At 43.7% G+C, this 17,884-nt stretch overlaps 2 protein-coding genes, 2 non-coding genes and 1 pseudogene across 4 annotated transcripts; 3 read left to right on the top strand and 2 right to left on the bottom strand.

Moving 5' to 3' along the window:
• Positions 1-516: 516 nt before the first annotated feature.
• Positions 517-3,568, bottom strand: LOC102705700 (probable adenylate kinase 1, chloroplastic). Its single transcript, XM_006649267.2, has 4 exons — positions 3,153-3,568; positions 2,043-2,183; positions 1,224-1,496; positions 517-894 (listed from the first exon to the last, which is right to left on the bottom strand). Exons 1-4 carry the CDS (start codon positions 3,459-3,461, stop codon positions 751-753), a joined length of 867 nt encoding a protein of 288 aa, XP_006649330.1. The 5' UTR covers positions 3,462-3,568; the 3' UTR covers positions 517-750.
• A 485-nt stretch (positions 3,569-4,053) lies between these two features.
• On the top strand, positions 4,054-4,236 carry LOC121054064 (annotated as a pseudogene).
• Positions 4,237-6,148: 1,912 nt separating this feature from the next.
• Positions 6,149-6,309, top strand: LOC121054041. The gene has a single exon (XR_005811508.1). It is a non-coding gene; the product is annotated as a U1 spliceosomal RNA (small nuclear RNA).
• Positions 6,310-7,279: 970 nt separating this feature from the next.
• Positions 7,280-7,440, top strand: LOC121054052. Its single transcript, XR_005811519.1, has one exon. It is a non-coding gene; the product is annotated as a U1 spliceosomal RNA (small nuclear RNA).
• A 5,770-nt stretch (positions 7,441-13,210) lies between these two features.
• On the bottom strand, positions 13,211-15,551 carry LOC102699295 (trans-cinnamate:CoA ligase, peroxisomal-like). Its single transcript, XM_040522458.1, has 2 exons — positions 15,220-15,551; positions 13,211-15,113 (listed from the first exon to the last, which is right to left on the bottom strand). Exons 1-2 carry the CDS (start codon positions 15,415-15,417, stop codon positions 13,572-13,574), a joined length of 1,740 nt encoding a protein of 579 aa, XP_040378392.1. The 5' UTR covers positions 15,418-15,551; the 3' UTR covers positions 13,211-13,571.
• Between the last annotated feature and the right edge of the window lie 2,333 nt (positions 15,552-17,884).

The following is a 17,884-nucleotide window of genomic DNA, read 5'->3' as shown; positions in this document are numbered from 1 at the left end:
ATATGACATCCTTCATATTTCTTTAAAGGATGAAGAGAGAATATCCAAAATAAAAGATGAGATAGATGTTCTGTTGAAGAGCATTTTATCTCTCATCTTCTATTTTTAGAATAGAGGATAGATAGATAAACTGTTGGATGCTCTTAGCCGCTACCGCTACTCTAGAGTCCAAAAGTTAAAAGCTCTCCCAACAACACTTGATTTTTTAGAATTTAGAGTTGTAGAATTTAAAAAATAAACTAGAAGCCAGAAATAAAAGCCAGAAATTGAAAAAAAAACAAGATTTGTATTACGACCACGTAACATGAATTATGCCGGAAGACAAGCCAGAAATTGAAAAGGCAAATGCTTGCAACAAGTCTGAATAGTACTCCGGAAGACGAGAATACAATAAGGCATTATTATGTAGTCGTAATTGACAGATGTATCTATCATGACTATGGCATTACTATATAGTCGTAACTGACCAATGTATCTATCATGAATACTCATGAATAGAGCACTCCCATCAAATCCTGATGCTCTCCTGTTCTCAGCAGGCTAAATCAAAGCGAGAAATTAAGGTCAATATTTCAATTTGACAGTTACAGTGTACCGGCTCATCAAAACACCGGCTAAAATAAATCACTTTGGGTCAAAATTTACTTCTACTAAGGCACACATTATGGAATAAGTTTGCTCCTTTTTTCCATTATTCAGAATTGCACGCTGTGTAAATTCATTGGTCTACGCCAAGCAAGGCCCACGGCCTTACGCAGTGGCCAGCTTCATCTCTTCTTGGTCCTCAAGATTTAGAACATGGAGCAGCTTTGGCCAAGACTCAGGGATTCCTCCAGGCAAATCAAATTCTAAAAGCTTCCCTTGCTGCCGGTAGAAACCCTCAACAGGTTGACTCTGCAAATGCCAGGAATGGTAAGTGCTATTATACAACTCTTCAAATTGTGAAAGAAATCATTACAACAGCAACCCTACTGAGCAAATCAACACACGTGAAGGATTTATATCTTCCAGACTCCAGAGGCAGGAACCATGTTAAACTAGTAAAAGAAAAGAGAGCAGTTGATCTAGACTTTGTAGCCTTTGGAATATAGTTCCTGCCACAGTTTTGTACTTCCACAACTTTGCATTTAAACCTCATGGAAAAGAACCGTTTTGAAAAGAAACTGGAACTAGGAACTATTTTGAACAGAAATGGGAAGACATGAAAAAGTAGGGCAACATACCATGTCATTATATATCTGCAGCCGATTTCTCACAACCTCTTCAGTATCGTCAGCTCGGGTGATAAGCTTTGACATACAGTTATTTGGGGGCAATAGCGGTTCCATGTAGATTGGTGGCAGCCCATTTTCACCCTTAACATCAATGCAGGCCAAATTGAAGTTCTTTCCACATTGGCTACAAATACGCCTGCCAAGGCACTTCTCAACTAAGACATCTTCTCTCAACTTTAGATTGACCACCATATCAATGTCAGTAACTCCATCAAGAATTTCCTGAGAAAGGTGGAAATACATACATTATACGGATAGACCACCATGATCAGGTGGGAACACAAAAAATGATTAGACCACAGAATTTTTGCTTGAAATATCATTATAGTGATCTATTCACAACATTTTTGCTTAAAATATCATTATTGCCAGCTAATATCACTATTCAAGGACAAAGCTTGGGGTCAACCTGTTACACCCAATATCACATAACACATAAATAAAGGGGGAAATCTATTTAAATTCCAATAAAAGAGTAGCACCAGGAAAAATGCTTTTATCGCAGCAGATAGTGAAGTACTAACAGAGAAGTACCAAGAAGCCAAGTAGTAACTACTAATGTGATCATGCCTCTCTCTCTATATATATTCTTCTACATGCTTAGAATACACTTTTAAGTTTTAACTGACAAAACAAGTCTCATTGAACAATTTGGATCATATCATGTCACACAACTAACTGCACAATCAAGGCATGGGAGAAAGATAACAATCAAATCATCAAGTTGACAAAAAAAATGACTATTGACATGTCAGGAAAAGCACTCACTGCTTGTTTTACAGTACGTGGGAATCCATCAAGAATAAAACCCGATTCACCATGTTCTTCTCCTTTCTTAAGACGTTTAGACAAAAGATTGATGATAATTTCATCAGAAACCAATTTCCCCTGATTGACAATTTCAGCAAGCTGCAAAAAGGAGAAAAAATAATATAATGTAATGCACATGTCATGATACAAAAGCAGGAAAAAAAAGGAAAGCAAAGAACATCACTATGTTATAGGATATAAAAGAGAATAAGGGGCCCCGAGCTACACATTGATGAACCATGAGATAGTTGCGTGCTTTCCATCAATTAAAAATGAACTTCACTAGTCCGCAAATGGCATCTTAAAAAAGATTAGTAAACGGCTTAGCTTAACTAAGCAAAGCATTTGCATTAAAATAGCTCTCTTCCACTCCACCCACAATTGGAAGTAACAGTAAAGTTTTTTTTAATAAACAGTTGCACATTTCCTATCAGAATATTTTACATGGCAACATGTACAATTGGCAGAATTTTGTTCTGTTCATATCTTCTGCCAACACCACACTAAGTTAAGATAAAACACTTATAAACTAGAACATTTTAAGCCTCTAACTAGGCATATAATCTTTCTATGCTTTGTACACGAATTTCATAGTGACCTACTAGCTGATTGCCTTTTCCTTGTCAAACTATGTGAACCTGCGAGTCAAATCAACACAATAAGCCTATGAAGCCCCCCAAACATAACATTTCCATTAAATCATAAGCTCAAATATGCAACACAACAGTACCGACTCACAGGTTTGATCCATAACCAATTTTACTACACCTCGGTGTTCGGAACTAATCATCCAGATCCGGTATAACAAGCCACCGAATTGCAGAACTAGACCTCCTAGAAACAATTCCCCTTAGTTAAAAGTGCAAATTGTCCGTGAACCCACACCTACAATTTAGAGACTCCACTGATGTGTGTGATGATCTATATTCTCGAGCACAAAATTTCCCCATATCCCAATTTAAAAACTAAAGCAGCTGGCTGATCCACACGAACGAGGAAACCAAATCCAGACCAGTGAATTGCGGAATGAGCTGATCCGGGCTGACGAGCGAAGGACGGAGGCCTAACCTGCACAGATAGTGGGCCGGAGGAAGCGAGCTCGTCGCGGACGAGATCCCCGGTGGCGATGTGGGGCACGCCGAGGAGGCGCGAGAGGCGGCTGGCATAAGTCCCCTTGCCCACGCCGGGGCACCCGAGGAACACCCACTGCATGTTCCTCTCCTCCGCCGGCCGCCGCCTCGCCTTCTCCGCCACCGCGAACGGGAAGGCCGCGGCCGAGGGCGTCTGCTCCGGCGCCAGCGCGGTGGACATGCGCCTCCTCGCCACCGCCGCTCCACCGGAGGCGGATGCCCGCAGAAGTCGCTGCACGGCCGCCATGGGAGCGGAGCGGGAGCGCGAGGTTTTAGGGTTTGGCCCGCCCTGACCGTTCCTGTATTTGTAGGAGCTCCCCAGATGCGACGAGCACGCCGGCGGCTTGGAGAAGAAGACGGGAGGGGGGAGAGAGAGACGAGCTGAAGCTCTCGACGGAGGCATGGACCCGGTCCATGCTGAACCCAACATCCGGTCCCAGCTGTCGGTCTCTGCATCCGTTGGATCCTGGAGCGCGGGCCCACGAGTCGGTAGCGGAGCATCGGGTACGGGGTCCCACACGTCAGTAGCTGTGGGATTCCACCGGATCGGCATCTCGTGCACGCTCCGAAGCGCGCGTGGAGAATATTCCCCCGCTCGGTGGACCACGCTTTGATTGATTTCACGTGGGGGCGTGTGGCCTTTGCGTCTAGTGCACACTCCGCGTTGCCGAGCCACGCCGAGAGGATTAGTCCCAATACAACGCAGGCCCCACCCCCGCAGTTGCAATTGTCGTCCCGGACGACCACGCAGCGCTCTCGTTTAGTACCACCTCGGCAGCTCGAGGCGATGGGGCTGGGAGCGGCTGCTATAAAATAGGGGGTGGGTGCATCGTTGCAACATACTTACCTGGACGGGGTCGACGGGCGATCAGGAAGGTCCGTGGTCTAGATCAATGGCTCACATTGCACTTGGTGAGCGCGATGATTGCACTTGGTGAGCGCGATGGTTTACCATCTCCCCAGGTGGGAGAGTGGACGTCATAATTTGTGGCAAAGGGGGTACGCGTTCGCGCGGCCCCTGCTAATTTCTAAATTAAGTTTTGGCTCTTTTTCTATCTTTTTGAAAACCTTTTAACTATGTTATGGCAACCCGTGATTCTGAAAGTTATGGCATTGTTTTACATGACTTCATACGCCGATAAGTTTTTTGAATGCCGACCATGTTCAAAACATGAACGTCATCGTGTAGTTGTAAAAAATAGCGCCGGCTTTTCATATCTGAAGCGTTCGTGTTTTGACAGCCTCCCTGTCTTCCTCTATAAATGTGAGGACATATATTCTTATAGAAAGTGTATAAAAGTAACTTATACAAGGATGTCATTTACTGTATAATTATCATATTGTGGATGTCTTAGTCCATATAAGGTGGAACTCATATTAATGTTCTTTTACTATTTAAATTTGTATAATATATAAAAGAAACAATGGACATAAGCTACGATCACGAATCACATCAAATAGATCTAGCTCTCCCACGAGAGGAAAGAGAGAGATAATATATTTAAATTCATATGGGTAGTCAGTATAACTAAAGGCATCACATGCTATTTCATTTGCTGAATACCTCTTTTACAATGACAAAGTAGGCTATATAAAATTATAAAAACTACTTTTGACTCACATTATGCATGCCCTAAGAAGCAAAAACCAAAGTCTTGTCCAATTTGTCTCTTTGAAGATTACCTGTTGATAGATGTAGGCTTTGATCCATTAAAAGATAGATTGGGTCATTGCTATATAGCCGTAAAGCCGAAAACAATACAACATGCCCTAAATATCATGTCATTCCTACGTAGCCATAAAGCTGAACACAACGCAACAAGCCTTACAAAATTTTGTCTTACGAGCTTAGGTTCCTCACCATTCAACCATCCTTCGAACATATGCTTCATGTTAAGAGGTGGATTAATCCCAAAGGAAAAAATAAAGTCTTCCACATGTCTCTAGCCAAACACAATGGAAGAAAAGATATTGTATCGTCTTTTTAAGTTACAAAATAGCAACTTAGTCTTCCTTTACACCTTCTCTAGATTATCTTTAGTGAGAATTGCCCCTCCTTGAGATACCAAGCAAATTTTTTTGATTTTTAAATTGAGCCATAATTTCCAAATCAAAGATTTCTTAGGTACCACTCCTTCGTAAATAAGCAATTTATACATTGAGCTTACAGAAAACCCACCTGTTTTGTTTACTTTCCACACAAAGCCAACTGCTGGATATCTGATTATGCAAGGTTGCTTCTCTTTTCTGCCCAGGCACACAAGGTCCAGAGGCTCCCCATCTATATTTCCCTGTGGCCTTGGTAATAATGTGATGTTCTTTGTCTGGTCTAACTTGTTAGGTCTGGAAAATTCTCTAGTGACCAACAGAGTAGCAATATGTACTTCAGCGTAGTGCAAGCTTTCTTTTCTGAATGTCAGTAGCATACTAGCATGCAGTAATTATACAGTATCACCATCAGAAAATTATTACATGAGCAATTAAATTATTCTCTGGTTCAAGTTCTTACTGGTTTTGCATTCTTCGGAGACATGACTGCGTTCTAACGCCGTGCGAAGCAAAGACGGGATCCACTTGGGACACCAAATCCATTTGAGAATTCCTCCTGGAACGCCGAATCCCATCTGATGGTGAAGTTTCTTTTTTCTTTTTTGCTTTCAGAATCATCTGATGGTGAAGTGTTCCGTGTTCGTGAGAGTCTGACCCCAGAAAGCAAAGAGTCACCGTTGTTCACATGGCCTTGCCAGGCCACGGCAACCAAGGCCCACAACAGCACGGAGGCCCAAGACAGACAGGCCCAACCCCCGCCGCTGCTATTGCAGTCCTGGGCCTGAACGAGAACGAAGCGCTCTCGGTTAGTACCACCTCGACAGCTTGAGGCAGTCGGGCTGGGAGCGGTCGGTATAGAAGAAGGGGTGGGTGCATCGTTGCAACATACTTACCTGGACGGGGTCGACGGGCGATCAGCAAGGCCCGTGGCCTAGATCAATGGCTTACATTGCACTTGGTGAGCGCGTTGGTTTACCATCTCCCCAAGTGGGAGAGTGGACGTCATAATTTGTGGTAGAGGGGGTACGCGTTCGCGCGGCCCCTGCCAATTCTCTAAATTAACTTTTCTATCTTTGTATTTCGTGGGTTAATTCGTTTTTAGGACGGAAATATTTACCATTATTTTACATGGGGCTTTGTTTCCCAGTTCGTTTCTTTTCTCAGTTATCTTCATGGGCCTCTGATTTCATGGGAGTTCTTAGTTTTGTACAAGCCCATACTTTTATTTTTCTTTTCATTTCTCATTTTTCAGTCAAAAAATGTCGTCCTCTCTCTCTTCTTCCAGGAGTGGCTCGGCCCATGGTATAAACGTTTGGGACAGGGCCTGGCCCATGTGCACATTACTGATATTTCATTTTCTGTCTACTAACAGTACATATTACCCGATCTGTACCACCATAAATTGTATTTATATGTGGCTCGAAAATTATTTTTGAATTTCAATTATAATTTATTTTCTGAATGTCAATAGCATACTAGCATGCAGTATTTCTACAGTACCAGCCTTTTAGGTAAATATGTTTTTCTTTTACGTGTAATCCATCAGAAAATTATTACAGCGCCCATGGGGTGATAAAAAAAGAGGGAATGTAGCAATTAATTTATTCTCTGGTTCAAGCTCTTACTGTTTTTGCATTCTTCGGCGATATGACTGCGTTCTAACGCCGTGCGAAGCAAATACGGGATCCACTTGGGACGCCAAATCGATTTGATAATTCCTCTTGGAACGCCGAATCCCATCTGATGGCGAAGTTTCTTTTTCTTTTTTGGTTTAAGAATCATCTGAATGGTGAAGTGTTCGTGAGGTCACCGTTGTTCACATGGTCTTGCCAGGCTACGGCAATCAAGGCCCACGACAGCACGGAGGCCCAAGACAGACAGGCCCAACCCCCACCCCACTGCCATTCCCGTGCTGAACGACAACGCAGCGCTCTCGTTTAATACCACCTCGAAAACTCGACGTGATACTGGTGAGAGCGGTCGCTATAAAATAGGGGGTGGGTGCATCGTTGTAACATACTTACCTGGACGGGGTCAACGGGCGATCAGGAAGGTTCGTGGCCTAGATCACTGGCTCACATTGCACTCGGTGAGCGCGTTGGTTTGCCATCTCCCCAAGTGGGAGAGTGGACGTCGTAATTTGTGGCAGAGGGGGTACGCGTTCGCGCGGCCCCAACCAATTCTCTAAGTTAAACTTTCGTCCTCTGTATTTTGTGGGTTAAAACGTTGGTAGGGCTAGTCGTGGTTTCTGAAATCTTTACCGTTATTATGCATGGGCCTTAGTTTTCTAGTTCGTTTCTTCATGGGCCTCTGCTTTCATGGGAGTCCTTTTCTTTAAGGAGTACTCTACGCGGCCATTCGTGTATTTTTCTTTTCATTTCTCATTTTTCAGTCAAAATGTCGTCCTTTCACCTTCCAGGAGTGGCCCGGCCCATGTTCACATTAATACAGATATTTCATTGTCTACTAACTAGCATGATGTAATACTGATATTTCATTTCTACTAACTAGCATGATGGATCGTATATATTGCCCGGTTTGTACCACTATAAATTGTATTTATATGTGGCTCAAAAATTATTTTTGAATTTAATTCCAATTATATTTCTTTGTGGAACCTTATTTTACTTTTCTTATTATTTAATTCCCAATTCGTACGTATATTTGTATTCTAAACTATGTATAAGCTCTTTTTTAGAACAATATTTATTTTTAATTCAAATTACATATAAATTGTATGCATACGTCGACCTGCAGGACTTCAGCCCACATATCCGTACCCCATATCAATATTTTCTAGAGCTGAAGCCGAGCGGAACTAGCTGAAGTGATCCTTCGTGGGTCTCTCCACTGCTTCATCCTAGACTGAAACAGGTTTAGGCCACTTCACACAGTTGCACTCGAGGCTTTGCTCCAGTAGTTAGAACTAGTTGTCCTGCGGCTCTAATACTCTACGCAATGTTGTACACCTGATTGAGTTCAGCGTGTCCCGGGAAGAAAAGAGAGGGATCAAATTCCCCAGCGCGCATCATATTCATATATACATACGCGCAAGAGTCACTAGCTTGGCAGCATCGATCTCTGGACACGACGAATCGCAAGAAATATAAACGAAGCATGCAGAAGACATCGAGGACGAAAGGATCAACATATATTAATCAGACGGGAAATCAACATATATTACCACACAGTATATAGTTTTTATTCATGGACACACACAACGGAAACATACGAGCGTACGTACACGGCAGGCGCAGCGCAGTGGCTGGTTCATCGGATTCGGCTAGCACGGCTTGGTGCAGAAGCAGCGGCGGCGGAAGCCCCGGCAGTGGCCGCCGGTGAACCCCTCCGTGCTGCAGACGCTGGCGCAGTTGGAGCTGCGGACGCACACGCCGTTGAACCGGTGGCTCTGCGACTCGCACGTCCTAGCCTCCGCCACCATCACCGGCCCTCCCATCTCGCCTGCACACCGGTCAGATTCTCCACTCAATTCTCGATAGATATTGGGACGAGTACGATATGGCCATCACCTACTGAACTCGTACCTGTGGCCGCAAGCAGCAGCACCATGAGAAGCATGGCCGACAACACCTTGCGTGAAGCCTCCATTCTTGCTAGTTTCTTCCTGCTTAATCGATCGCCAGACAACAGGTCGATGGATGGAATGGTGAGATGAGACTCTCGATCACTGGTTGTAGCGTGTCTGCGTGTGACCTTCTTATATAGGCACAGAATAACTGAGCTGGAGTCAGGAAAGGGGAATGGATTCAGGAGTAAAGGAAACCATGGGAATTGAAGCACCGGCAACAGCAACACGGTCCATGTGGGTTCGCTCGGTGCTCATGCACACGGTCGGCGATCGAGTGTCGACAGTGCGGTTAGCAAGGAAAGTACGTGTAAAGATGGATGGATCGATCGATCCAGCTGCTTTAATCGCCAATATCTAGCATTGATCACGAGGAGTGTCTAGCGTCGGGTGTTCCAGAAAAAGGTTACAGCGATCTAGCTAGCTAACACGTCTGACGCTTAATTGCTTTGCTTCGTTACACGTACTGTCTGTAGTCTGTATTGATCGGTGAACATGGAGAGCTGAGCTGCAGTAGCACGGCTAGCTAGTTTGCACGTCTTCAGCTATGTCTGAGCTTTTCCAAAAGAATATAAGTTGATAAAACTTTTTAGCATTGGCTAAATTTATATAAATATTTTTTTATATAAACAATATACGTTGGATATATAAATAAAGATAAAACGTCATAGTATGAAACGAAGGGTGCAAGTAAGACTGATCGGGAGAGAACAGAAAAGTCATGTCAGTTAGCGGCGACATCCGCTTTACACATGCACTCGAAGGTTTCTTGAAAGAGCATATGTTCCGCTTTGATGATTTAATACATATAACCAAAAGATAATGCTGACAAAGTGGTATATAAAATCACAGGAAAAAGCGTTTTGTTCTCGTGTCGACTAATGCAAATTGTCAGGGGGCTCAGATTCAAAGCTCCATCGAAGAATGTGTGCGCGACTCAAATTGGGACGACAAAGCAAAACAAAAGTGAATGCCACCGATTTAAAATAGCCTAAACTGGCGATCACCAACGATTTCGATATAAGATTTCAGAACCTTCAGGCCCATTAATATATGCTTTGGCCTTTTTTTTTCTCTCCTTTCTTAAGCCCTCTTTCACACTGTGATGTTCACTGCCTTCAGTATTTTCTGCTGACATCTCAGAACATACGGCTTAAGGTTAAGAACATCGTATCAATGCTCAAGATCTCGGTGTCCTAAAGGGATTTGGCCGTCGGGAGCTCAGATTCGATCTCTCCAGCTCGAAGGAAGCGTGTGGCGCCGTGACTCAGAGTTGGATCAAAAAGGCAAAACAAAAGTAATCCCACTAGATAAATTCGTAGCCAAATGTTGATTATTTTTGAAACAGGGGACAGAGATAGTAATGTTTAACCCGGCGATATCATCCACGGTGTCCAACTATCCATGTCAGCACTCAGTACATTCAGTCTCATCTTTCAGCTTATTTTAATCATAAGCTAAACAACCTGTCAAAAATTACTTAAATAAGACTTTTATATACGTTCAAAGCGATATAAAAATAAATATTGAAAAATAAATTATATTAAAAAATTCACAAATAAACCCTACATTTAAGTTTCTAAAATTAAAATTTATCTTATAAATATAAATATAAATATAAACAAAAATACGAGATTGATAAGTCTTCTTTTCTCCTCTTCAGAGACTCTCTCCACATCGTCGCTTCGGGGCGGTTGAACCCTTGGGTAGGATCGCTAAGTTCGGTACCAACCAATTCCCGGATGGCCCAAATGAAGGCCCAGCATGCCTGAGCAGGCCGTGTGATTAGTGGTTGAACTAAGGCCTAATAATCTACCCGGGCCGCGTTCGTCCCTCTCCCTAAGATAACTTATCTTCATCGTTTTCCGCGCGCACGTTTCCTAAACTACTAAACGGTGTATTTTTTACAAAATTTTTTTATATGAAAGTTATTCTAAAAATCATATTAATCTATTATATATATTTTTAATAATTAATAATTAATTAATCATGTACTAATCTATTATACCTCTTTCCGTGCTGGGATAAGTTAACTTACCCAATATAAACGAACGCGGCCTCAGTAGCACGTAAACTTGGGGCCCAAAATCGGACTTGCAGCCCGGCTCAGCCCATCCCATCCCATCCTAGCCCAATTAGCCCAATATAGTTCGATCAACATCAGCTTGACGAACACACCACAGTCTTGCCTTGCCTGCATGTCGCATCAACAGCTTTCGACTTCCTTTTGCTCTCGTTGACATGGCGTTTTTTTTCACGAAATTTCAACAGAATTACGACGCGCAAGGCCACAAGCAATTAAGGTGGTAAACAAACTCCCCCTGAAAACTGACACGACTGGCTGAATACCAGCGTCGCTGCCACGATAGCGAAAGTCTGGTAGAGTGTCGTCCAACGCGATATTGCGATGCATAACAGATGCAACTTCCTTGTCCGGCACCTCGGTCATGCTCTAAACAGTTTATTGTTTGGTTTTTTTATAAAAAATGCAAATGACATATTTATAAATAAAAAAATTAAATAAAATTATTATATATATTCTTAACGATATAAAAGATATAAAAGCTAAGACTAAAAAATAAATTTCAGTGAAAAAACAAAATTAACTTTAAATTTAAAGTTAAAAATTTAAAGTTTGGCTTATAAACATAGCAGCAGTAAAAAGAGGGGGGGTGGGCTGGTGTAAAAAACCATCTATAACATTTTAAGGCAAAATTTTAATTGTTCAAAATAGTTGATTTAGTAATTCATACACTCAAATAATTATCCCAAAACCAGATAATCTAAAAATCTTATGAAAAAACACCACCGAATAATCATTAAAACAATCTCGTTGTCTGAAAGTTTTCCCTGCATCCAGCGCAACATGTTTAATTTTCCCCTTAATTTTCTCATGTTCTTGGTTTTCATAGTTTGGTCCATTTGACCAAACTATCCAATTTTATTCCACACCACATTTTCTGAATTCCAGGAATACCGCGTTGATTCTTCCTCATCTTCATCAGTCGTTCAGTGGGAAAAAAAAGGGTTAGTGATTTTTCACTCTTACGAATTTGACAGTTCGTAATTGCTCGCTTTGTGAGTGACGACGCCTGTATAACGTGTTTAGTTGACGCAATCCATGAGGTGTTGCCCAGTCTGGTCGCCATCATCGTGTAAAGCACACAAGGCATGCTACCTTTTTGGAATGAGGATCACGATGGCTATTATTTCAGCAAGGATTAATATTCTCTGCGCTTGCACAGTGCTACTAGTTTGTTTTGTTTGGAAAAAAACTATATTAATGCTTTACGAATTGTGATATCACATTTTTTTTAGCATTACCGTGTTCACATGTTCCCATATCATGGTGTTGGTCCACAGTCCACACCGAACACATGTTCTTAAAAAATTTGGCAATGGCCAGGGCAAAGTGTTTGTGATTCATGTGGTTTAAAAACAGCAGATATAACTGAAATTAAAAAACAAGTTTCAAAATTTATAGTTTATTTGTGGTTATATGTTTTTAACAAAAAATTTTAGTGTTTTTCTGCATATAAACCTATATGTTGCCTTGTTGGGTCGTGTCTTGAGGAGGTGTCGAGAGATAGCAAAATTTTAGGGCGAAAATTAATACCTCCTGATACAATTGCTCATTACAATATGCTCACACGAGTAGTGATGGACTGCATTGAGCTGTATAATTTGGATAGGTTGGGAATATGGATCAAGCATAAAAGCATGTCATCCAAATAGTTCTTTTTAACCAAATCATTTGATTTTTTTCTGAATATTTTCAGGAGACGATGGTCATGTGCTTTGTGAGACATGGGGAGGGTAGCACTGGTGGAAAACTACGTGTTTGTGTAGTGAATAATTAATTCATTTCGTCGTGTTATCGAATCGTAGTCATAAATTCAGTTTAATCCGTTATTCATAATCTATTGAGAATGCAACCTAATGATATAAAGAACACGCACCCCCACTCTCCATGGTTTTAAGTCTCCTTCGGAACAGAGTAATCTTAATGGATTTTGGAGGGGATTGGATGTAATTAAAAAATACTGACACCATCACTTTTCGTTTATGTTAATACTTATAATATATGAATGGTTAATTTTAAATTTAGAGTTTATTTTGAGATTTTTCTATCGTTATTTATTTTTCAATATTTTCTTTTAAATCGCTAAGAACACAAATAAGATTTAGCTATGAATTATTTTATTTATAAATATATTGTTTTATTTTTTCCAAACGGTTAAAAGATAACAATACGTGGAATTTCTGTAAAAGGAACCTCTAGTAAGGAAGATGATGTCGAGCCAAAGCTACACAGTTTCAAGCAATCATCAGCAGTATACTGTTACTCATTTGGAGCGAAGTGCACAATGTGCAAATGTGACATAATAGGGGAGAAACAATAATTTAATTCACAGAATTACATGAGCTTCAGACGAACAACTTCCTCCACATTTCGACACTGTTATTTTACAATGTCACAAGTGAGAAATCTAAACAAACAAAAAGGTGAAAAAAAAAGTACACCGGAGTGGTCACTGCCCAGCCAGCAATACACCAAGTTTTACACCTGGACAGAACAAAGCTCTGCAAAACACACGCCATGCTTATTTTTGTAAAATTTTATTGGCAGGCGTAGTGCCAAATTTCTACTTTTTTACCCGCCTACTCATGCAAAGGTTGTCACCGATTCACCGATAAAGTTTGTGAATTCTGGTGATTGCCCTAAAGCCTTGACACGGCCATGACATGTGCCACCGGGTGCTCGCCACGGCTGCCGCCGCCGACCGTCGTGGTGCTCGTCGTCTTGTTCACCTTCGTCTTCTGCGCCGGCACGGCCGGCGCCAGCTTACGGGCCGCCTCCCGGAGCAAGTTCTTCTCGACCTTCCCGTTCCCGTTCCTCGGGATGACGTCGTAGACGACCACCTTCTTGGGCACCATGAAGCGCGGCATGTGCTTCCGGCAGAATGCTAGCACGTCGTCCTCGCAGACGCCGGCCGCCTTGTCCTTGGCCACGACGAAGGCGCACGGCGTCTCGCCCCAGTGCGGGTGCGGCATGGCGACGACGGCCGCGTCGGCCACGGCGGGGTGCTGGAACAGCACCTCCTCCACCTCCTTGCTGCAGATGTTCTCGCCGCCGCTGATGATCACGTCCTTGGACCTGTCCTTGATCTCGATGTAGCCGTCGGGGTGCACGACGCCGACGTCGCCGGTCAGGAACCACTCGCCCTTGAAGGCGTCGCTGTTCGCCTTCGTATTGTTGAGGTAGCCCTTCATGATGCTGCTGCCGCGGAGGACGATCTCGCCGACGGTCTTGCCGTCGCGCGGCACGCTCACCATCGTCTTGGCGTCCTTGACGTCGGCGTCGGCGAGGGACAGGACGCTCACGCCTTGCCGGGACTTGAGGCGAGCGCGCTCCGGCAGAGGCAGGCGGTCCCACTGTTCGCGCCACTCGCACGCCAGCGCCGGACCGGTGGCCTCGGTGAGCCCGTAGGCATGCGTCACGCGGAAGCCGATACGCTCGACGCGCTCGAGCAGCGCGGCCGGCGGCGGCGCCCCGCCGGTGAGGACGTGTACCGGGGCCGCGAGCTGCGTCGCCGCGTCGCCGCCCTCGAGCAAGATGTTGAACACCACCGGCGCGCAGCACAGGTGGGTGACGCCGTGGCGGGCGATGGCGCGGTAGATGTCCGCGGCGCGCGCGTCGCGGATGCAGACGTTGACGCCGCCGCGCGCCGCCATGCCCCACGTGAAGGTCCAGCCATTGCAGTGGAACATGGGCAGCGTCCACAGGTACACCGGCTCGTCACCGACGACCCACGACATGAGCAAGCTCATCGTGCTCAAATACGCGCCGCGGTGGCTGTACACCACGCCCTTCGGCTCCGACGTGGTGCCCGACGTGTAGTTGAGCGTGACGGCGTCCCACTCATCGGCGAGCTGGGGCAGCTCCACCGTGGGGTCGCCACGCGCAACCAGCCCCTCGTACTCGAGCTCGCCGAGACGAACGCCGGTGGGCATGTCAATGTCGTCGATGACGGCCACGAGCGGGACGGGCCTCCCCTCGCCGGCGACGAGCTGGAGCGCGTCGCTGGCGAGGCGCACGTACTGGTAGTCGACGAAGAAGAGCTTCGCCTCGGAGTGGCGCAGGATGGCCGCCACCGCCTTGGCGTCGAGGCGCGTGTTGATGGTGTTGAGCACCGCTCCGGCCATCGGCACGGCGAAGTGCATCTCGTACATTGCCGGCACGTTTGGCGCGAGCACGGACACCTGCACACACAGATTTGAACACGCCGCTACTCGTCAGACCACGTGCCGAGCCAGCCATGTCGAAGAGAGAGATGCCATGGTGTCCGGAATATGCACACGCACGTACCACGTCGTTCTTGTGGACGCCGAGGGCGAGGAGGGAGGAGGCGAAGCGGCGGCAGCGGGCGTAGGTCTGGCTCCAGGTGAAGCGGACGCGGCCGTAGACGACGGAGGTGCGGTCGCCGTAGACGGCATTGGCCCGCGGCAGGAAGCCGACCGGGCTGAGCGGCACGTAGTTCGCCGGACGCTTGGTGAGCTGGTCCATTACACCCCTCGGCTCCTCCTCTCTGTCGATCACCTTCGTAGATGTGATTGATCTAGCTACTTAGTGGCAGCTGCAATTAAGCAAAGCTGCGAGCTCCAAAGATTACCAGATGATGATGATGATATTGAAATTGATGTAGGTGATCGACGGGGCGATTCGTGGATGGGTTGGTGCTGAGAAATGGGTTTATATAGGCTGGGGAGAGCTGGGACTGTGCAACGTGATGTGCGAGAAGAAGAAAAAAAAAAGGAAACAATTGGGTTGTGTGTGTCGGAGGTTGCAAGGAAAATGAAGTGAAAACACGGTGATCTTGACCCAAAACTTGGGGTTCGCCCGGTGATTTTCACACCGCGCGCGGGACGGACCGGACGGAGGACCAGGGCGGAGACGGAGGGAGTGACTGCTTGCTGCTGCTGCCTGGTGGTGGTGGTGGTGGTGGGGCACGCTGACCGGCCAAGCCGGCGTGCCCGTGGTATGTACGAAGCAGTAGCAGCAGCAGCACGGTTGTGGTGGCAAACTTGGCAATTGGGCATGCTGCTGGCAATGGCACCATGGATCAGGGGATGTGAGCAGACTGTGTGCTGCAGTAGTAGCCTTCTAGAATGTACAGCCGTTCGTTAACCTTTAGTTAGAGTAGGTCATCTTTTGGTTTGTTGGTGGTAAAAACCAAATAACATATTTGCAAGCAAACGTAAAATAATTTGTGAATATAACTTTTATATAAATGTTCGTAGCGATATAAAAGTTAAAGCTGCAAAATAATCTACGATGAAAAAAAACTTAAACTCAACTTTAAATTTATAGTTAAAAATTCAAAATTTAGCTTATAATCATAAGCAAAACTCAAAAGATTGGTTGACATACTGCTACTTACATTTGGATGGCTTGTTTGAGAAGTCTAAGATTTTGAAAACGAAATAACGAGTAAGTAGCTTATTGAGACTAGGAGAAGTTGGTTTCTAGCTTATTTTATAGATTTTGTGGCTACTAATTCTCATAAACTAGATAAAAATGTGTACCAATTGGAAAGCTACCACTATAAGAAGCTTCTCTAAACAATGGTGTATCGAGGGATGGTCCTGGTAAATTCTGAATCACTAAAAAAACCTAATTAAAGACGCATATGTATGTTAAAAAAAACCCTATAAATAGGAAAAAGGAGAAGGAAAAACTCTTTTTATAATATGCGATGGTGTTTTAATTAATTTAAACTTACATAGTATATTTGGTATAATACAACTATGGTATTTAAATATGGATCACTGAAACCTAGAATCTTGGATACATCACTGTCTCTAAATATGGTCTATGATTACTGCAAGAATCTAGAAAGAAGGCGAGAACACAGTACTAAAAACTCAAAATATACTCCAAACTTAATGTTGAAAATTTAAATTTAAGGCTATAAGTATAAATAAAAGTGAAAAGATGGGGATGCTGCATTCTTCCTAAGTGGACAGTGGCTTGTGCCATTGGATACGCTCCAAGATACTTCCTCTTAATTAACGCATTAATTTGTATTTGAAGATGGTAGCACAGCCTTGTCATCTGCTGTAGGGTGTCTATCCTAACCAAATCCATCTCCGTTCGCACCCTCTTCTCCATGCCAAAACGCAGTAACCTAATTTTGGCTAATTTAAGCACTTACCATTATTGTCACGCGAGAAGACACGTCGCTGTCTTCAATGCTGAATTCATTTCTCCATGAGCATTTTTCCTATCCTTTATTGTTTTCTATGTAAAATTTAATGATAAATTTTTCAGGATGGTAAAATTACTCTTTCTCCATCATTTATATCCCCTCTCTTGCTAGTTGGTCCCTTAAATGTAGAATTTTGCGCGACTCTTGGTGGTCATGTAATTGAATGCATATTTACATATTCATATATTCATATATTAGTTTTGAAGTACATATTAAGATATTTTACCTTTTACAGATTCGAAATTTGAAACTAAAAGTAGTTTACTGAATCAATTGGTTTGAAGTCCATAGTAAAGTAGCTTACCTTTTTACATCTTAATTTTTTTTTAAAAAATAGTTAAGTTGAAAGTGTATTAGACTCAACACGATGATTCTATTGACCACGTGCCACGAGTACATGTAGGCTCGATGCAGTCCGTAAATCTTTCAACCGACTTATCAAAATAAAATCGCAAAAGATTAGAATATAGTATTAACAAAAGATAACAGAAGATACAATATATCTCTAACATAAATAATTACACGTTCGTCCCAGACATGAGTCTTCTGATATATTTCTTTCCCTGGTATTAACATGAAAATTTTTTAAGAGAAAATTAGAGGCTGGTTGATGTTGGCAAGACACTACTACACCTAGCAAACAGCTTAGATTTCTTTGGATTATGCGTCATAAGGTGGTCGTTTTGGATTGGATACGGTTTCCGATAAGAAATGTCGTGAACCTTAATCAAGCCAAAAATTACCTGGTGACAATTGATGTCAGAA

This window comes from Oryza brachyantha, chromosome 3, assembly GCF_000231095.2.
Source record: "Oryza brachyantha chromosome 3, ObraRS2, whole genome shotgun sequence".
Classification (NCBI taxonomy): domain Eukaryota; kingdom Viridiplantae; phylum Streptophyta; class Magnoliopsida; order Poales; family Poaceae; genus Oryza; species Oryza brachyantha.
The sequence above is the reverse complement of the archived record's forward strand: the minus strand, read 5'-3'. Positions and strand labels throughout refer to the sequence as shown.